The sequence below is a fragment of the Bos grunniens genome, chromosome 10 (genome assembly GCF_055505025.1).
Source record: "Bos grunniens cultivar Pamir isolate PY7600 chromosome 10, Bosgru_T2T1.0, whole genome shotgun sequence".
Taxonomy (NCBI): domain Eukaryota; kingdom Metazoa; phylum Chordata; class Mammalia; order Artiodactyla; family Bovidae; genus Bos; species Bos grunniens.
Window position 1 is genome coordinate 40,778,282 of NC_141174.1, and position 21,377 is coordinate 40,799,658.

General features: G+C 40.6%; 1 protein-coding gene across 24 annotated transcripts in view; it reads left to right on the forward strand.

The window, feature by feature from the left end:
- The window catches only part of SEMA6D (semaphorin 6D), a 58,399-nt gene extending 49,736 nt beyond the window's left edge, over positions 1 to 8,663 (forward strand). For 3 of the 24 annotated variants that reach the window (XM_086320723.1, XM_086320722.1, XM_086320721.1), the window contains 6 exons: positions 302 to 442; positions 538 to 615; positions 1,045 to 1,145; positions 1,506 to 1,562; positions 3,039 to 3,206; positions 4,940 to 8,663. In XM_086320723.1, coding sequence (XP_086176849.1) covers positions 302 to 442; positions 538 to 615; positions 1,045 to 1,145; positions 1,506 to 1,562; positions 3,039 to 3,206; positions 4,940 to 6,228 — 1,834 coding nt within the window. In that variant the 3' untranslated portion in view covers positions 6,229 to 8,663. The remainder of the gene's footprint in view (positions 1 to 301; positions 443 to 537; positions 616 to 1,044; positions 1,146 to 1,505; positions 1,563 to 3,038; positions 3,207 to 4,939) is intronic. The other 21 variants (XM_086320729.1, XM_086320727.1, XM_086320726.1 and 18 more) reach the window with 11 other exon arrangements.
- Positions 8,664 to 21,377: the final 12,714 nt, after the last annotated feature.

Consider the following 21,377-nt stretch of genomic DNA (forward strand, 5'->3'; position numbering starts at 1 on the left):
TCCCTATAGCCTAACATGCTCTTCACAAGTGCAATTCCCTTCTATCATCAGAACAGGAAGCCAGTCTTTAAAAAACCCTTTGTCCAGCCTGAAATTTAACTAACCATGCAAAGCAGTAGAAGATGAATCACATAATTATCACATCCTAAACTGTGTACTTGCCTAGTTTGCTACTGAGAGTATTCCTTAACACCTCCCCAGCTCTCAGTAATTGCAAAAACCAAACCCCACTTGCCTCGCCTAGTTCCTATAGCTCTTGACTTACTAAACATCTACCTTGAAAATGTCTCCCACAATATAGGTGCAATGCTGAAAATGAGGAGGACAGAAAGGTCATCTCATTACAGTTGGATAAAGACCATCATGCTTTATATGTGGCGTTCTCTAGCTGTGTTATCCGCATCCCCCTCAGTCGCTGTGAGCGTTATGGATCATGTAAAAAGTAAGCTGATGTTTCTTTCCTTACCCTGGGTCTTTCAGGATCATGACCTTTGATAATGAGAAAATTCAGGTTACCTTCTGTCTGGTTGCATATAGGTCTTGTATTGCATCTCGAGATCCATACTGTGGCTGGTTAAGCCAAGGGGCCTGTGGTCGAGTGAGCCCAGCGATGCTGTAAGTACACTTTGTCACATTAACTGAGATCTTCTCCAGATGTGCTTCTGTCTTCTCCAGGGCCTCTAAAACTAGGGATTTTAGAAAAATTCCAATAACACTACTTTTCTTTTTTCTTTTCTTTCTTTCTTTCCTTTTTTCTGTTTTTGTTGTTGTTGTTGTTGTATGGGAGAAAGAAAAACAGAAAATCTGGAGCTATGACAGGAAAAGGAGATTGTAGACAGTATAATACTTAAGGGAAAAGGATAGATGGCAAGAAAGAAAACAATTCTCTTCTGCTCTCTTAAACACTCTAGTTACTAAATGTTGAATACAAGTATTCATCTTAGCAAGCTATGTTGAAATGTCCATTTTTCTCTCTCTGCTCATTCTTACTAATCTGTCTGTGTTCTTGGTTCTGCTCTGGTTCTCACTTGTGTTCCTATGAAGGCTGTTAACTGAAGACTTGTTTGCTTTCCATAACCACAGCGCTGGAGGATTTGAACAAGACACAGAATATGGCAACACGGCCCATCTAGGGGACTGCCACGGTAAGACCGAATCTTCCTTTCCCTCCTGGCGCTTCTTTTGGATCACATTTGCACGTGAACATTGTTTTACAATCAGCCTTATATAATGACTCAGTACACATGCCACCTAGCATTTAACTTGAACTTCGCAAAAGCTGAGCTGTTTGATCATGGGGATAAGTTAGAGAAGAATCTTACTTTTTTTTTTTTACTTTCGCCATTTACAATTCCATAGGAAATCTAGAGAAAGGTAGTCTAACCAGTAGGTTCATTTTTTAATTTATAGTCCTTTCTTTTGACTTTTTGAGTTAATGGAATTCGTAAATTTTTGCTTTCTTTTGGTTACTTCTTACTGATTACTTGTTCCTTTAATTCTTTTAGAAATTTTGCCTACTTCAACTACACCAGATTACAAAATATTTGGCGGTCCAACATCTGGTTAGTTTTTTTTCATTTTTTTGAATTAACAAACCTTTTCTTTCCTTCAGTTCAGCATTTTCAGCCCCTTCTCCCCTCCTTTTGCGCAGTTTGGCAGCCCGTCATTTTTGTGCTTTGACTCATAACCCCCGATGGTCCCAAAGACTTTTTCTTACTCAGCACTTCACCTTGTGTAGCATGTTAATAGTCCATCATTGACCAAGGCGCACATCCTTAAGAAAAATCCAATGGATTAACATAGGCTGCATTCCAGCTGCACGCCCGTCCACCTGAGCTTTCTTCTCTCACCCCTGCGCATCGTGAATGTTCCCTGCAGCCATCTATTTTTAATGGATGGCAGAACTTCATTATTTCCCCCTTCTCTCCTCACCTTTCCTAAGACCTAGTAAACAAATACACATTTCCCCAAAATGTGTATTTATCAATTTTAGAGATCTTTTTTGGAATGGTTTGTGGTAATCCCTGGAACCTTTGAATGCTGTGATCTCAGTGGTGTGAAGAAGGTCCCCATCGAATGAAGCTGGTTTCTGATGTATTAAGATGTCCACTGGGTTCCCTGTGCCTCCCCGCCCCCGCCTTGTCTTCATCTGTTCTGGAGTCTTCATCTGTGACCGTTGTACCAGTCTGAATTTGGGTCTCCGGAGTTTTCGCCTAAAATCATACACTTCCATTTTGATGGAAAATCTGCTTGGCAGAACTCAGTAATAGACGCGCTAAGAGGTTAAGTTACTCCCAATCCTGTCGCTGGTTCTAAAATTCACTAGCTGTTTCATTCCTCAGAGGGGAGAAAAGAATGGTAGATCCTATGTATCAGGACACCCTTAATCAGCTCATAAATGCCATTTCTTATGCATGAGTTGCCTCTTACCCTTTGGGAAAAAAACTCCGCGCGCATTCTAGAAAGCTTCAGTGCTTCCCCATGGACAGTGACCCCTCAGTGCGCTCAGGAATCTACAGATGGGCCGGAGGTCTATGCTAAAGCAGGACAGCCTGCTTGTCAAGTCCAAGATCGAGTGTTTATGCAGAACCAACCAGGTGCTTTCTGACGAAGTTACACTCTAGGTTCCCCAGTGAAAGATATACAGCTTCCAACCATCAATCAAAATTATTTTTTAAAAATACACAAAAAGAAATGAAATGATGCTGTCCCACAAAAAGATGAGGAAATCACAGTCTGTGGGATTCATATTACCTTTTCCATGAGTGTCATTAATCACCCCAGAGGTTTCAGTAGGAGTATTTTGAGTGTCTTCAAATTTGAAATCTGCTTAATGTGTCTTTTTGATTAATTTTTAGTTTTTCTTTTTCCCTTGCAAGAAAGGGATTTGGTGTAATCTCCTTAGATGTGTTTTGATGAAATCCTCGAACAGGCTTTCTCATAAAATTTGCTTAAACTTTACTTGAAAATACAACAGTCCAGTCAGAAACAATGGGCTGACATTACCCACGTTAATAAAAATCTGTTTGCCACCACAGACATGGAGGTATCTTCATCTTCTGTTACCACAATGGCAAGTATCCCAGAAATTACACCTAAAGTGATTGATACCTGGAGACCTAAACTGACCAGCTCCCGGAAATTTGTAGTTCAAGATGACCCAAACACTTCTGATTTTACTGATCCTTTATCAGGTATCCCAAAGGGTAAGGCCTCACCAGGGAATTCATCTCTCACTGAGTGGAAACCTGATTCCTAATATCTCTGAGGAGTGGATGGAAGTGAACCCAGATGGAGCCACCTCTGCTATTATCACCGCCTCCACTGGCCGCGGTCGCTCCGGTTTTCTGTGGTTATGTGGAGTGCGTTCCTTAACAGCGACAGAGGTGGAAAGCTGAAAGAGTGGATGAAACAGCCACTCAGACAATCTAACCCATGTTGGCTTCTGTCTCAAGAAGCTGGACCCTGCTGGATATCAGAAAATGCCGAGGGCCACCCGGGCAACATCCCAAAACAAAACTCATTAATTGCAAATATCCTGATACTGGCTGTTTTATTTAGGAGCCTTTCCCAGTCTTTTGTTTAGCTCCAGTTTACAATGTGATCTGAGAAGTATTGATATATGCCAGGCACCAAGTTGTTCGAATACCACACACAATAAAACATAACAGAGCACTTGTCCGGAACTATCATTTTCGTCCCATAATAGAAGCAGTTATCAAATAGCTGCCTGTTGAATTACCTTATTAAAGATCTATGACTCTGGGGGGAAAAAAAAATCTGTTCTTTAGTGCTTACTAAACTGTGGTATCAGGTTTCCAATCAGTTTTTATGGCAGTGCATTGTCATTTATGATTTATGTCTGTTGATTTTGGATTTTTATGTTTTCATTGTAAACAATTTTATAACCATTCTTCCTCTTTTATTTTCTTTCATGATTCCATTTCTCTCTACTTTTCTTTGTCTTTCACATTGCCACTGAATTCCATTGCCCTCAACATTGATTAAAAACAACTAATGTTTGAAGGCCTTAGTACTTACTAACCTAGAGCAACAGAATCTTCAATTCACTCTGACTTATCTTATTCTGGGATAGCTGTGTTTATAGCATGTAACAGACTTGGATACCTCTTAAACTAACATCTCTAAATGTCTGTGGTTGCATTTAAAAAAAGCAATAATTACAAACTAATTCTTCTTCTTCTAGTCTAATTTAAATATTTCCTAAAATATCTCAAAACAATTGGATAATATCGTTTAACTCTAATACATAGTATACTTCCTTAGACTGTCTGGATTTTTTTCATAGCAGACAATTCAAGAGTGCTTCACTCCAAGATGGAATGAAAAAAAAAGCAAACAGGAAAGGTTGTATTTGTAGCTAACAGTGACTAAGCAGATGCTTTTAGTTTGTGAACAAATTATATAGTTTCACGCTAATTAAGAAGAGCATAATTGTCTTAGCATAATTATTTTATCAAAATGTGTATTTATATAGATTCATACATTTCCCTAATCCCAGTAACTGCCCTTTAATGCTGATTTATGAATTAAGAGAAAATCATGAGAAAGAAAAACATATTATGAATTTAAAATGGGCCAGTTAGAAAGTATATAATTTCTAGCCCTAATTTTTAGATAGAAGCGCTTAAAATTTTGTATGTTGTAACAGCTATTTAAGAGGGATTGGAAGGGAAAAGACTAATACATAATACAGATCAATGGAAGAGTTATCCTTTATTTGTAGCAATTGTAAGTGTCTCTGGGGACCCTATTGTGATTAAAGAAACAAATACGAGATTTGGGAGTCCACCTCACTCTCCAAGCTAAGCATATGGACCATGTGAAGGTAGTGTTGCTTCAAGGCCAGCCATTTGCTGGCTAATACAGTTTTAAAGGAGCTCCCCACTCAGACTCTTCTCCTGTGTGTCTGTTGCAGGTGTACGGTGGGAAGTCCAGTCTGGAGAGGCCAACCAGATGGTCCACATGAATGTCCTCATCACCTGTGTCTTTGCAGCTTTTGTCTTGGGTGCGTTCATTGCAGGTGTGGCAGTCTACTGTTACCGTGACATGTTTGTTCGGAAAAACAGAAAGATCCATAAAGATGCAGAATCTGCCCAGTCATGCACAGACTCCAGTGGAAGTTTTGCCAAGCTGAATGGTCTCTTTGACAGCCCCGTCAAGGAATATCAACAGAATATCGATTCTCCCAAATTATATAGTAACCTGCTGACCAGTCGGAAAGAGCTGCCACCCAATGGAGATACAAAATCCATGGTCATGGACCATCGAGGCCAACCTCCTGAGTTGGCTGCTCTCCCCACTCCTGAGTCTACGCCTGTGCTTCACCAGAAGACCCTGCAGGCCATGAAGAGCCACTCAGAAAAGGCCCATGGCCATGGAGCTTCGAGGAAAGAAACCCCCCAGTTTTTTCCTTCTAGTCCTCCACCACATTCCCCACTAAGTCACGGGCATATCCCCAGCGCCATTGTTCTTCCTAATGCTACCCATGACTACAACACTTCTTTCTCAAACTCCAATGCTCACAAAGCTGAAAAGAAGCTTCAAAACATTGACCACCCTCTTACAAAGTCATCCAGTAAAAGAGATCACCGGCGTTCTGTGGATTCCAGAAATACCCTCAATGATCTCCTGAAGCATCTAAATGACCCAAACAGTAACCCCAAAGCCATCATGGGAGACATCCAGATGGCCCACCAGACCCTAATGCTGGATCCCGTGGGACCTATGTCTGAAGTCCCGCCCAAGGTCCCTAACCGCGAGGCATCTCTCTACTCTCCTCCCTCGACTCTTCCCAGAAATAGCCCAACCAAGCGAGTGGATGTTCCCACCACTCCTGGAGTTCCGATGACTTCTTTGGAAAGACAGAGGGGTTACCATAAAAATTCCTCCCAGAGGCACTCTATATCGGCTATGCCTAAAAACTTAAGTTCACCAAATGGTGTTTTGTTATCTAGACAGCCTAGTATGAACCGTGGAGGGTACGTGCCCACCCCTGCAGGGCCAAAGGTGGACTATATTCAGGGAGCACCAGTGAGTGCTCACCTACAGCCTTCCCTCTCCAGACAGAGCAGCTACACCAGTAATGGCACCCTTCCCCGGACGGGACTAAAGAGGACACCGTCCTTAAAACCTGACGTGCCGCCAAAGCCTTCATTTGTTCCTCAAACCACCTCCGTCAGACCACTGAACAAATACACTTACTAGGCCTCAAGTGTGCCCTTCCTTGTGTGGCTTTATCCTGTCTATGTTGTTGAGAGGATGATATGGTAAGGGTACCTTAAGAAAAGAGACTCGCTTGTATTTCAAGAGAAGCAAGTGGCCAAAGAAACTCTTCCTAACTTTGGCAACATCAGAACTTGCCATATGTAGCTACTGCAGCAAGGCTTCTGTGTACTTGCCTGAAAACAAAGGAAGGTGCTGGTCATTCCATTTCTTTTGTTTGAAGCTAAAGAGATGTGTGGCTCTGAGGGGCTACCTGTAACCAGTATAAAGAGCTGATCCAGTGCTCAGAAGAATCTGTCTGTGAGCAAATACTTGAAAATGGGTTCAACTTAGACTGCCATTTTGTGTGGTCTTCCCATTAAATGTGAACATTTTAATATGTATGCATTCACCTTGCCTCTTGCACAAATGTCAAAAAAAAAAAAAATGGTAATGTCTCAAAGAAACGAACTTGTAGATTACCAAACAATTTGCTAAAAATTCAGTCTTTGACCCAAACTGTAGCATCTTTTTCATGTGTGGCATTTTTTTCCGTGCCACCAAGGAACTGTGTTGTGTGTGCATGTGTGTGTGAGTGTGTGTGAGTGTGTGTGAGTGTGTGTGTGTTCTGTCCCCACTAGCATTTGTTTCGGTGCCCATTGCATCTTTTTGTGCTATGGAGTTGTTTACATCGCGCATGACTGAACAAGAGACAATAATTTCTTCCCACAGCAGTCCATTGGGTTCAGCTTTGAGAAAGAAAACCAAGGCTGATTTTGACAGTCAAAATGATTAACTCGACTTCCATGTTACCCAGTGCCAGAATGTAAGAGTACTAAGTAATTTTGTGCTGCTATTCACTGAAACTTCAATTACAGTCTTGCCAGCTTAAGGAGATAGAGACGTTAAGAGGTATCCTTAATTTATCCACCAGTTTCAGTAGTAAAATTCACCAGTCCACTGTGAATCCAAGCCCCAGTGACTCTGTTAACCTTGGACACACTAACAAGGTTTTATTTTGACTGTGTTTGGTTTCTCCCCTGTAGTAAAATTCCTCTTGTTTTAATTCCCCTCTAACCCCAAGATGGAAAAAAAAAAAGAACCACACACACATACAAAACAGAAGACAAAAGAAGGGAATGTGAGAGGCTCATAGTTGGCTTAACAGGAACAGTCTATGGGAACCTAACAGTGGTGCAATCATGTTGTCTTTGTTGTGTGGTGTGAGAACTTTCTCCTAAGTCATGCAGGTAACGACAGTATACTGTAAATATTACATGTGAGTTTACCTGAATCTGTGCATTTTGTGCCTTATTCATGAGAATGATAGAAGTACTCGAATACGTCAAGTGTTTTCAGTATAGCACATCATTTACTGAGTGCCAGTTGTACATGTTTTTCAACCAGCACCTGAAAAGACTTTTCAAAAAAATCATAACAACGACCTAGAACAATTAACTGTAAAGCAATCCATCCAGATAGCCGCATTACATCCTTTGCCATGATAAACATTCCACTCCTGCTTTCACTAAGGATGAATCAGTGATAATGTGAAGTCAAATGAGGTTTCCCGGGTAATGTGACACCTGCAGAAACCATATAGAGTCATTTATTCGTAGTTTTGCAGAAGCCACTTACAGTTGATGATGTGCAACCCTGACGACTGTTTCAGTTAATATGCTGCACACCACGGTTTATTGAACCTCATCTAGAAAGTATCAAGGCAGAGGAATGCTCCTGACTTAGTCAGACAAATAAGTTCAACTGATTTCCTGTGATGATATCTTATTACTTGGGGGAGGATGGGTTGCAAAAGACCAGAGCATTTTTATACAGAATGTAGAATACGGATGCAGTTATTCTTTTCTTTTGAGAATATTGTTTTATAAAGAACATGATTCCCTGAGGTCTCTGGAAGCTCAAAAGCTAAAACTTCTGTTTTTGCAACACTTCAGCTTTGAAACTAAAATAATACAGATTGATAATAAATTAAACCAACCAACGATAAACACTACTCAGTCCACCGCCGACAAACCTGTTTGAATTCACCCTGCCAATATTAATCCTGGCGTGCGGAAAATGGAACAGTAACTGTATGTGAACCCGGATAACATTTTGTGACATTGTGCTGCCTTGTAGTTTGTAATGTGAGTTCTATCAGTATTTATGTTGAGATTTCTAACACAAAATCTAGTCTCTATCCTGTTAATTTAATCTTTAAATGCTTTATTCATTTGTGCAAAGGTAAACACAGATTGTATCTTTTTTAATGGTACGGCATAAAAAGTAACCCTAAAGTGAAGTGGCTCTATACTGTTTTATAGAGTACTTTAACATGTATAGATATCTTGTAAACTTGTATTGTGGATGTGTAAATAATATGTACTTTGGGTTTTTAACACCGCATGTAAAGTCAAAATAAAATATACAAATCATTATATTCTGCCTCTAAATGTGCAAGAGGTTTATAAGGTGTCATATTTTTAAATATCTTTAAGTCAGTCAACACCAGTGAGAGCTTCTTTTAAAATATACCAAAATATTCTTACCTAGAATACTTGCCATCAAGTCATGGTTATTACACATTGCTCTTCTTGCAGGCTGATACTGATCATCAGAGCCCCTGAAAAATGTACAATACAGAAAACCAGGTGAACTGTATTATTTAACAGTCAAATTCTTCAGGCCAGCATCCCAGTGGCTCAACTTGTTCAACGTATTGTTAGTTCAACAGGCTTTTCTTTTTTTAACTTTTTTAGAAAATTTATTTTTAATTGGAGGATAATTGCTTTACAATATTGTGTTGGCTTCTGCCATACAACAACGTGAGTCAGCCATAATAGACATGTATCCCCTCCCTCTGAAACCTCTCCCCACCCCCCATCAGAACTTGCCACAGAGTACCCAGTTGAGCTCCCTGTTTTACACAGCAAGTTCCCACTCGCTATCTGGTTTACGTATGGTGATGTAAATGTTCCAGTGCTACTCTTAGTTATTCCCACCCTCTCCTTCCCCTGCAGTGTCCAAAGTCTGTTCTCTATGTCTGCATCTCTGTTCCTGCCCTGCAGATAGGTTCATCAGCACCATTTTTCTACGTTCCATGTGTATGTGTCTGTATGTTACTTGGTTTTCTCTTTCTAACTTAACTTCACTTTGTATAACAGGCTCTAGGTTCATCCACCTCACTAGAACTGACTCAAGTACATTCCTTTTTATGGCTAAGTAATATTCCATGGTTATACGTACCAAACTTCCATCTTCTTTATTCATTCATCTCGGTTTCTTCCATGTCCTAACTATTGTAAATATTGCTGCAATGAACATCGGGGTACCTGTTTTTTTTCAGTTATGGCTTTCTCAGGGTATAAGCACAGTAGTGGGATTGCTGGGTCATATGACAGTTTTATTCCTAGATTTTTAAGGAGTCTATCTGCATACTGTTCTCCATAGTGGTTATATCAGTTTACATTCCCACCAACAGTACAAGAGGGTTCCTTTTTCTCGACACCCTCTCCAAAGTTTATTGTTTGTAAATGTTTTGATGATAGCCATTCTGACTAGTATGAGGTGATATCTCATTGTAGGTTTGACTTGCATTTCTCTAGTAATGAGTAACGTTGAGCATCTTTTCATGTGTTTTCTGGCCATCCATATGTCATCTTTGGAGAAATGTCTGTTTAGGTCTTCTACCTACTTTTTGATTGCACTGTTTGTTTTTCTGGTATTGAGCTGCATGAGCTGTTTGTATATTTTGGAGATTAATCCTTTGTCAGTTGTTTCATTTGCAATTGTTTTCTCTCATTCTGAGGGTTGATTTTTCATCTTGTTTATAGTTTCTTATGCTATGCAAAAGCTTTTAAGTTTAATTAGGTCCCACTTGTTTATTTCTGTTTTCATTTCCATTGCTCTAGGAATCTGGTCAAAGAGGATATAGCTGTGATTTATGTCAAAGAGTTCAACAGGCATTTTTAAAATTTGTGATTTGTATTCTCACATGAAATTTTTAATATCATTTTAGTCTAAAATTATAACTGGTAAATCAGGTTCCTGTGAATATTGATTGCTGTTTGGTACAGGATGTTTCTCAGTTCCATCATTTCAGTTGAATAAGACTGTAGTAAGATATATGTTCCTCAGGTATTGAAATGGGAGGTAAAATCATGATTCCATTTGGTTCTCTTAGCATGCATGAGTTAGTAGCTGCTGTCATTGGATTTGGAAAAATAAATGAAGGAAGAGACAATAAGGGAAATGTATCTTCAGCCTTGTTTCTCCTTGGCTTTTTGAGCATTATATTCTCTTTCATTTCCATTGTCTATCTCTATTAAGTTGGTGTTTATCATACTGCCTGGCCATTATACCAGTTTTCCTGGGTACAGCGATTTTTTTGTTCTAAAGTGCATCTTTCTCTTTTCCCTTTATGGCAGATTCTAGCCTTTTTCAATCGTAGACATCTTTGATAACTTAATAAATGGTATGGACTGAGAACTGAATTTCTTTTTTTTTTTTTTTCAGGAGATTTACAGACCCTTTAAATCATATCTATGAATCCTCAAGGTAAATGCTTAGATGCCATTTGAAAGAAATGGGGTTAGAGAACTTGGAGCTTTTCATAAGGAAGGCTTTGTAAAGAAATAAATAAATTAACCAAGACATACCAGAATGGTGGTGGTGCCAGAAATCCCATTGGTTGGCATTTAGGTTACTCTGGGAAATAGGACAAATGAAATGCTGGTTCAGGCTAAGAAGAAATGTTGTCTCCCATGCAAGGATCACCGAGGTGCTGGCCAGGTACCAGGAGGACTCACCTTCCTGCTGAGAGAAGCCAGCTTTCTTCTCCTGCCCTCCTAGCTCTTCTTCATTCTCCTTGTTACGGGAGGGCAAAGAACAAGGTGTCCAAAAATAGCTCAGGGTCCAGGTCTGGGAGCTGGATTCAAATCCTGACTCCACTGTTCATCAAGTCACTGCAGCGCTGCACCTCTCTTTTCTTGAACTTTTATTTTTTATTGGAGTGTGTTGATTAACGATGTTGTGTTAGTTTCCAGTGTATAGCAAAGTGATTCAGTTATACATATACATGGATCTAGTCTTATTCAAATTATCTTCCCATTTAGATTGTTACATAATACTGAGCAGAGTTCCCTGTGCTATACAGTAGGCCTTGTTGGTTATCTATTTTAAATATTAACAATGAATACATGTCCATCCCAAACTCCCTACCTATCCCTTCCTCCACCCTTCCCCATTGGCAACCATAAGTTCATTCTATAAGTCTGTGAGTCTGTTTCTACATTGTAAATAAATTTATTTGTATCATTTTTTTAGATTCTACGTATAAGAGATATGCAATATTTCTCTTTCTCTGTCTGACAACTTTACTCAGTATGACAATCTCTAGATCCATCCATCTTGCTGAAAATGGCATTGTCTCATTCTTTTTAATGGCTGAGCACTATTTCGTCGTATATATGTACATCTTCTTTGTCCATTCCTTTATCAACGGACATTTAGGTTGTTTCCATATCTTGGCCATTGTAGACAGTGCCACAATGAGCACTGGAGTGCGTTTATCTTTTGTGGCCATTTTTTCCTCTGGATATACACCCAGAAGTGGGATTGCAAAATATAGTAGCTCTATTTTTAATTTTTTAAAGAACCTCCATACTGTTCTCCACAGTGGCTGTACCAATTTACATTCCCACCAACAGTATAGGAAGGTTCCCTCTCTTGATTTGTTTTCTTATTTTTGAAAGGAGATGGTTCAACATCCATTTCTCTGACAGTTCTATGGTATCTGTCAACTCTATAATACCATTAGCTATTTTATGAATGCTGTGGTTAAATATTACTCTTTCAATAGCTTGGTTTGTAGGCCTTTTATGACTGTGAGAGGCCTATTCCATGTTAGATGTGAGATATGTGAGATTGGCAATAAAATAAGGCATGAAAACAATGCATCTTAAGTCAATCAGCTTGTGTTTATATTTGATGCTTACCTTTTTTGCATATATAACATGCAAAACACTTAAATATCTGCTAACATTGCATTCTTTATCCAATAGATGTGAAGCCATAAACAAGGAGAAACTGGGCAGATAATAAAATCAATCTTTAATTCACAGAGGAATCAGGGGATAAGAGGATGGGGGAGGGCACTCAAATCCTGGATATCCAGACCATGAATCTATAGGGACTCACATATTAAGGAAAACAGAATATTTCTAGACTCTGTCCCATGATATAATTCTTTTTAAAATTAGGTATTGATTATTGATTGATAAATCTCTCTGCTGCATGTACTTTGGCTAATTTTAACCGCTAGTGCTGGGTGTGGGAGAAGAGGAGTATGATAATATGTCATTTGTTACATACACACTGTTACTTTGGACTGCTGTTCATTTGTGTGAGATGGATTCACCTGATGTTACTGTAAAGACTGACTTAAGGCCAGTTAGAGAAGCTGTGAGAGGGAAGATTTGTCAGTGTCAGACAGCCCAGTCCAGCAGAACTTTCTATACTGATGGAGATACTATATCTGTGCTTTCCAATAGGGTGGCTTGGTGGTAAAGAATCCACCTGCAAAGCAGGAGACATGAGTTTGATCCTTGGGTTGGAAAGATCCCCTAGAGAAGGAAATGGCAACCCACTCCAGTATTCTTTTCTGGGAAATCCCACGGACAGAGAAGCCTGACGGGCTACAGTCCATGGGGTCGCAAAAGAGTCTGACATGATTTAGCAACTAAAACAACAACAAAACAGTAATGCTGTATGTTGGAAAAGGATAACATTTGTCATTCCCATTTTCAAGATACAGAAATTGAGATCAGCGGGCCTGTGACAACTATGGAAACATAGATGACAGCCAATTTACAAATCAGGGCTAACTCATGTATTTTCACACTCAGGCCCTGTGTGCAAAGCAGCGCACTCCATGAAAGGGCTGAAAGAGAATATCAGTTTTCAATCAGAAAGGGTGGCCTCTCTCTGCATTTCACATATAATGAGGAGAGACAAAAAGGGTAGGATAATTACAGTGTCCGGGGGTATGTGCCAAACACGGAGTGAAAAATGAAACATTTAGTCAATCAGTCACATGCTTGGCCGTCATAATAAACATGTCAAATCAATTACTTTGAAAAAAAAATCCATGAATTAAGTTGATGCAGTACTGTAGGCTGAAAGCAACCAAAGAGGATATATTTAGAGATGTTAAAAGAAATTAACCTGATGTGACCAAATTGTACCCATCTAAGTTTCTGGGCATCATGCCAGACCTACATCTGTGGACTGTCAGAGAGTCTTTGGAGAGAATTCACTTTATTTCTTATTTTGGAATTTCTTTTACATTGAGCTGGGGTTGTAGATTGGGAGTTAAACACAGTTATATTTTTTCACTTTTCCCTATGGTTGGTGGAGCTAGAGGAGTCAGACTTCATCTTGAAGGAGAATGTATTCTGTTGATATGAGCTACCTAGCCTTCTGTGAGGTCTGCAATAAGCCCATAGAAAATGTCTATCAAAGCATCAAATTTGAGGACTGTCTTGGGGGTTTTATTCTAATTCAGGTGGCAGGGTCTGGCCAGACATTTGCAAATGTTAATGATAGTAAGCAGAAAGGTATATACCACTTCACATTTTCAAATCAGGTTCCCCATCTAGGGGATTAGAGGGTTCTTTAACATTCTGAATGGAGCATGCCAAAGGATTGGAGAGTTTTAGAAAGTGTAAAAAAAGAAATGGAACTTTGGGGTACTTTTGCTAACTTGAAAACCTCAGGTGTTAGCAGGTGTTTGGAGTTTGAGATAGGTTCCAAAATTCAAGGACATTTCAGGTTGAGAGACAAGACCATTCGCTGGTCTGGGCAACCTGGATGTTTCCTGGTCAGTTACAAACCTGCGGCAACTCAAAGTTTAAATTGAACCTTAAAATTCAACCTGACTTGACGACAGCCTGGTCAGACTGCCCAAGTGAAGGCTGTCCCCCACATAAGCCCATCTGAATACCAGGACTTACTTACTAATCTATCATTTCCAATTACCCATGCAACATGTCTCAAGAAAGGTGGAAACTGTTGAACTCTTGATGTTGGATTAATTTACATAACTATCATACATTTATTTAATGAAAATAGTAAAATATTTAACTGAAGAAAGCAATGGAATTCAAATTATTTTGAATACAACTATAAAAAGGAGTCTGGAAAGAAATACACAAAATACTAAAAAGTGGTTGTAATCATTAAAACTAACATATTTTGAAATGTACTTCATTCAAACATATATTTTGCTAAGTTTGCTTTAGGCTTTCCTGTGGTTCAGTGGTAAAGTATCCACCTGCCAGCCAATGTAGGAGATGCAGTTTAGATCCGTTGGAGGGGAAGATCCCCTAGAGAAGGAAATGGCAACCCACTCCAGTATTCTTGCCTGGGAAAATTCCATGGACAGAGGAGCCTGGCAGGCTACAGTCCATAGGGTTGCAAAGATTGACATGAATGAGTGACTGGGCACACATGCACACACACAAGTTCACTTTAAAAAGGAAAAAAAAAAATCCAGGAGACCGCCCCTGATTTTGATTAGTTATCTGGTCTCAAGAAAAGGTGACTTCTGTCTACTGCTGGAAACCAACTCCATGAAGCTTGGATTTAGCTGAGAGGGAGACGTCACCATGATGATCGTCCTCCGTATGCTTTGGTTTCTAAGGTGTCTAAACAGTGTATTTCGATTTTAGCTGGAGATCCTAAGACTGACGTGATGGAATATGAAAACTGAAAATCCCAAAAGGCAGAACAGAGGCTTCCAAGGGAAGACCTGGGGCCCAGGCAGAGAGGCCTAGGCAGCAGCTGAGCCGGGGCAGGAGCAGATGCTGCGAGTCCAGAGCAGCACCTCAGAAAGGAGAAGCTGCCGCAGCCTCCGTCTTCTCCAAGGGCATGAACACCGAAACCTGGAAAGGCCCATTTTCGCCTTTGTCTTCTCCTCCCTGGATTCCAGAACAACAGAAAGCTAGGACGCGCATGAACAGAGGAGAGGTAGCTCTGAGGACAATCAGATTGTTACCGTGATGACAACCTGTGAAAATACAAAATAATTAGTACAGCAAAACCCTCTCCTCTGAGACAGCATGCCAATTAGGGCTGTCCAGAAAGCTACATCCCTTTCCAAAATTCCCTGTGATTCCCCCCTCACCCCTCCCACTGAATCCCTCCCTTTTTTAAAGTGAATTTTCTCAACAAGTTCTCCCTTTGAAGAAACTGACTTTGCCTCTCCTCTCTATTAAAGCATGGACCACCTTAAAGGGATTAAAAAAACTTTGGGGGATAATTTTAACCAATGTAGCCAGCTAAAATAGAATTCAACCTCTATATTGGCATTTAAGCTGTATGTATCATATTTTTTCATTGGTATTTCTGATGGTCTAACTTATATCGAGTGTGTCAGCAACCAAGCGAATTCACTGTGAAGTTCTTGTTCTCTGAAAATAAGCCTAAAATGCACAGTTCAGTTCAGTCACTCAGTGTCCAACTCTTTGCGACCCCATGAACCGCAGCACACCTGTCCATCACCAACTCCCGGAGTCCACCCAAACCCATGTCCTTTGAGTCGGTGATGCCATCCAACCATCTCATCCTCTGTCATCCCCTTCTCCTCCTGCCCTCAATCCCTCCTAGCATCAGGGTCTTTTCCAATGAGTCAGCACTTCATATCAGGTGGCCAAAATATTGGAGTTGCAACTTCAAAATCAGTCCTACCAGTGAATACCCAGGACTGATCTCCTTTAGGATGGACTGGTTGGATCTCCTTGCAGTCCAAGGGACTCTCAAGAGTCTTCTCCAACACCACAGTTCAAAGGCATCAATTCTTCAGCGCTCAGCTTTCTTCACAGTCCAACTCTCACATCCATACATGATCACTTGAAATATCATAGTCTTGACTAGATGGACCTTTGTGGACAAAGTAATATCACTGCTTTTTAATATGCTGTCTAGGTTGGTCATAACTTTCCTTCCAATGAGTAACTGTCTTTTAATTTCATGGCTGCAATCACCATCTGCAGTGATTTTGGAGCCCAGAAAAATAAAGTCTGACACTGTATCCACTGTCTCCCCATCTATTTCCCATGAAGTGATGGGACCGGATGCCATGATCTTCATTTTCTGAATGTTGAGCTTTAAGCCAACATTTCCCATACTCCTCTTTCACTTTGATCAAGAGGCTCTTTAGTTCTTCTTTGCTTTCTGCCATAAGGCTGGTGTCATCTGCATATCTGAGGTTATTGATATTTCTCCCAGCAATCTATATTCCAGCTTGTGCTTCCTCCAGCCAGGCATGTCTCATGATGTACTCTGCATATAAGTTAAATAAGCAGGGTGACAATATACTTGACATACTCCTTTTCCTATTTGGAACCAGTCTGTTGTTCCATGTCCAGTTCTAACTGTTGCTTCCTGACCTGCAAACAGGTTTCTCAAGAGGCAGGTCAGGTGGTCTGGTATTCCCATCTCTTGAAGAATTTTCCACAGTTTATTGTGATCCACACAGTCAAAGGCTTTGGCATAGTCAATAAAGCAGAAGTAGATGTTTTTCTGGAACTCTCTTGCTTTTTCCATGATCCAGCGGATGTTGGCAATTTGATCTCAGGTTCCTCTGCCTTTTCTAAAACCAGCTTGAACATCTGGAAGTTGATGGTTCACGTACTGTTGAAGCCTGGCTTGGAGAATTTAAACATTACTTTACTAGCGTGTGAGATGAGTGCAGTTGTGCAGTAGTTTGAGCATTCTTTGGCAAATGCACGAGGGGGAGAGAAACCACTGAAGAGAAAATTACCCCCATTGTTGAAAAATTTAAATTAATCACATAACTGGACTTGCGTCTTTTAGTTTTAGATTGGTCACTTACTGCCAGGCAATGAAGAAATATCTGTAGAGGAAGAATATTTCTCTCATCTTTACATATGAAATCACCTCAAATGAATCATTTTAATTTCTAAATCTCCAGTACCTAAAATGGGTGGCCTGGGCTCACTAAAAATACATTGGTTGAAACTTTTTGAGATCCCGGCTGCTCTGGGCCTTTATTAGAATCTGATCAGGTGCTAGTCTCACAAAGTTATTGTCCAGTGCGAGAAACTGAAGGTGTCTAGGAGTCAATTCTGTTGCAATCTTTTTTAAATGGTTTTATGCCTTTTCCAGGGATCAGATGTTTTGCTTTTTTTCTTCTCTCCTTTACTCAGACATCATTATATTTAGGGAATTGTTTAGAAAAAATACAGAAGGGATCCAGGTTTATTATATATATATATATATAAAAATTTGTTTGACAACTGTTTGGTTTTGTTCACATCTGATCAAAGATAACAGAAGACGCCATCACTGCTAAAAACAGACAGTGACATAACAAAACAGTACAAAACTCCTCAACAAAATGGTTGTATTTTAGGGTTTTGTGAAGAAATTCCCTTTCATGTTGGAATACACATGGGAAAAGAAGGAAGGGAATCTGGAAAGAATGGATTTCTCACTAGCCTGCAACAGGGGACTTCTACCATTCGGGTAGCAAACGTCATGAGGAAATATGGCATCTTTGGAAATTCAAAACATCATCCCCTAGGAGAAAATGGATCTTCCAGCAGCTTAGAAGGGACAAAATTAATTACTGGCTTTCATTGGGAAAGTAGAAAGGGACTGAAGGACCTTAACAGCTAAATGGGAGTATCAGGAGACCAGACAACTTTTCTAAGCACAAGCAACTAGTTGAAAGATAGAGGATTAGTTAGAAAATACTTTACTTCATAACTATGTTGTCCTGACATCCCAGACAACAAAGCATGAAAGGCAAAAAATCTATACTCACTTTTTTTTAAAGTAGTCAACAGTTATTTTTCTTATTTATTTGACCACGCCACAGAACATGCGGGATCTTACTTCCCTGATCAGGAATCTAATGGTCACTCCTTGTATTGGAAGCACGGAATCTTAACCACTGGACGGTCAGGGAAGTCCCTGTACTCAGTTTTAACTGGACTCTTTGATAGAAGTTGAAGGAGAGAATGGAGGGAAAACAGAAAATTTGGGCAGTAACAGGCAATATTTGGAGAAGGCAATGGCACCCCACTCCAGTACTCTTGCCTGGAAAATCCCATGGATGGAGGAGCCTGGTAGGCTACAGTCCGTGGGGTCGCTGAGAGTCAGACACGACTGAGCGACTTCACTTTCACTTTTCACTTTCATGCATTGGAGAAGGAAATGGCAACCCACTCCAGTGTTCTTGCCTGGAGAATCCCAGGGACGGGGGAGCCTGGTGGGCTGCCGTCTATGGGGTCTCACAGAGTCGGACACGACTGAAGTGACTTAGCAGCAGCAACAGTAGGCAATATTTAAAGATCAATTAAAAAAAAAATCTCTGTATATACCTTACAGAGTTGCCATAATACTATCCTCTTTTGATGTATAAAGAATAACAACCACGTTCCCACACATAATTATATGCATTCTTTGATGACTTATATTAGGCATTGAGGGAATTACTAAAGGATAAACATCAGGTGTCAACATTTGATGTTAGGCTGAAATAAAATAGTTAAAACTATTATAATAACAATAGTAGAATGTGAGAGGAAGAATGACCACAGTAAAGACCATCTATGATGTAATTCTATTTATGCATGCACCTGTATATACAGGTACATGAATATGTATCTTTAGATGAGCATAAGGAGGTGCATGAAAGAATCAAGGTGGTTGGTCATCTACCCAGTAACCTTCTACACACCTTTCCCTACTGAGGTTTTGCTAGGAGAGTCCACTTCCCACTACAAAGGCTGAACATGCTGGGTACTTCTTTTCCAGTCTCTCGGACAGTGAGTACCTGGAAATGTAACCCAATTCTTGCCAACAGAATTGAGCAAAAGTCTGGGAAGGCTTTGGGGAAGTTTTCTTTCCCTCTAGAAGGGAATACATGAGGAGAATTTGCTTCCTTTGGATGTGGCCAGTGATACGTGGTGTACAAATCAGGAACTGCCGTATTAGTACCATGAAGTAACTGGGAGAAAAGCCCACGTGCTGAAGATGGCAGAGCAAAACAGTTATGCAGAGCCACTGAACTCACCAGCTATGAAACCCCTCATCTCTGGATTTCCCATTAAAGGAGAGACTACTGTTCTTGTTGCCCCATTGCTGATGGGATGTTGTTTCTTCCAGTTGAAACACCCTACCTGACAGAGTTACCAACATGCTCGAGGCAACTGTCTCACAACAGAGGGGTGATGGGATGGACATTTCTCTCATCCGTCTCTTTGCCCGTACATAATTTGTTTTATATTAGTGGCTTTCAATTTTGGCTGCATATTAGAATTACCTGGGGAGTTTTCAAAAATACCAATACCTGGGCCACATCCCAGAACAATTAAATCAATTAAGTTTCAGCATCTCTGGGGCGGGCCCAGGCATGGATATATTTAGAGTGTGCTCCACAAGATTCTGATGTTCAGCCAGAATTAAAATTCCCTGCGCTATGGTATGTGTTTCTTGTGTGTCATGAAAATGTTGGTATGTGTATTCGTCATCTAAAATAAACTTGTATTAATCTTCTATTGCTGCATAGCAAATTAGCACAAACAAGATGATTATTAGGGCCTCCCAGTGGCTCAGTGGTAAAAGAATTTGCCTGCCAATGCAGGAGACATAGGAGATGTGGGTTCAACCCCTGGGTTGGGAAGATGTCCTGGAGGAGGAAACGGCAACCTGTTCCAGTATTCTCATCTGAAAAACCCACGGACAGTATGGCAGGTTGCAATCCACAGAATTGCAAAGAGTCAGACATGACTGAGTGACTGAGCATACACGCAGAAGCTTATCAGCATGGGATGTTGTAGGTTAGTGTTGCGGGCACGCTGGACTGGGTTCTCTGCTCAGAGTCTTACAGGCTGTAAGTAAGGTCTCCGCGGAGTTAAGCTCTTACCTGGAGGCCCGGGGAAAGAACCTACTTCCTGCTTTTTCAGGCTGTTGGCAGAATTCAGTTTTGATTGTACAACAGGGGTCCCAGCTCCCGTACCAGCTGTCAGTTGGAGCCACAGACATTCCCTGTTATGTGGCCTCCTCTATCTTTAAGAAAAACCAGAGAAAACTCACTGCATTTAAAGTGCACTTGAGCACTTCAGATGATCGCATCAGGTTCCTACCACAGGGTCAACTGACTTGGGGCTTTTTAATTTTTAAGATACAATCTCTCTTTTTCTAATTTACATTTTATTTACTTATTGCTTTTGGCTGCGCTGGATCTTCACTGCTGTGTGCAGGCTTTCTCTAGTTGTAGTGAGCAGGGCCTACCCTTCGTTGCTGTGAGTGGGCTTTCTCGTTATAGTGACTTCTCTTGTGAAGCATAGGCTCCAGGTATGCAGGCTTCATTCGTTGTGGCACATGGGCTTAGCTGCTCCTCGGCACGGGGGATCCTCCCAGACCAGGGATCGAACTCGTGTCCCCTACATGGGCAGGCAGATTCCTAACCAATGGACAACCAAGGAAGTTCCTGGCGTGGGGCTTTCTTTAGATTTGCAAAATCCCTTCACAACAGTACCTATATACTACATGTGATTGAATAAGAAGAGAGTGAAAATCTTGGGGAGACCGTCTTTAAAATTCTGTCTGCCACAACATCTCACATTTAATGGCTGACAGCAATGATTATGTTCCACCACTGTAGAGGTTGGCAGTTCGGGGAGGACTCAATCAGGACTTGCCTCTGCTCCACACGATGTTGGCTGGGCTTTCTCATGAATCTGAGTCCATCAGCTGGTGGAGCTGGTTGTGATGCTGGCTGGTCTCTGATGGCCTCACATACCTTGGACCTCAGCCGGGATGTCTGGAATGAGTGGACCTCTGTTGTAACAGGATCTCTCTCTCTCCCTGTCTCTCTCTCGAAGAGGCTATTCTAGCTCGTTTCAAGGCATAGACTCCCAAGAGTGGGACTCACTTTTTGAAAGCAACAAAAGCTTAGTTATATATCAGACTTTGCACAGGTCTTCTATGTGACCATTAGTATGATCTTTCTAAAACAACTTCGATCACTAAATTACTCCCTGATTGCTCAAAAAGCTTCAGTCATTACCTTAACAAAAAGAATAAGTAATAAAGCCCAACTTTCTTATTGTTGTATACAA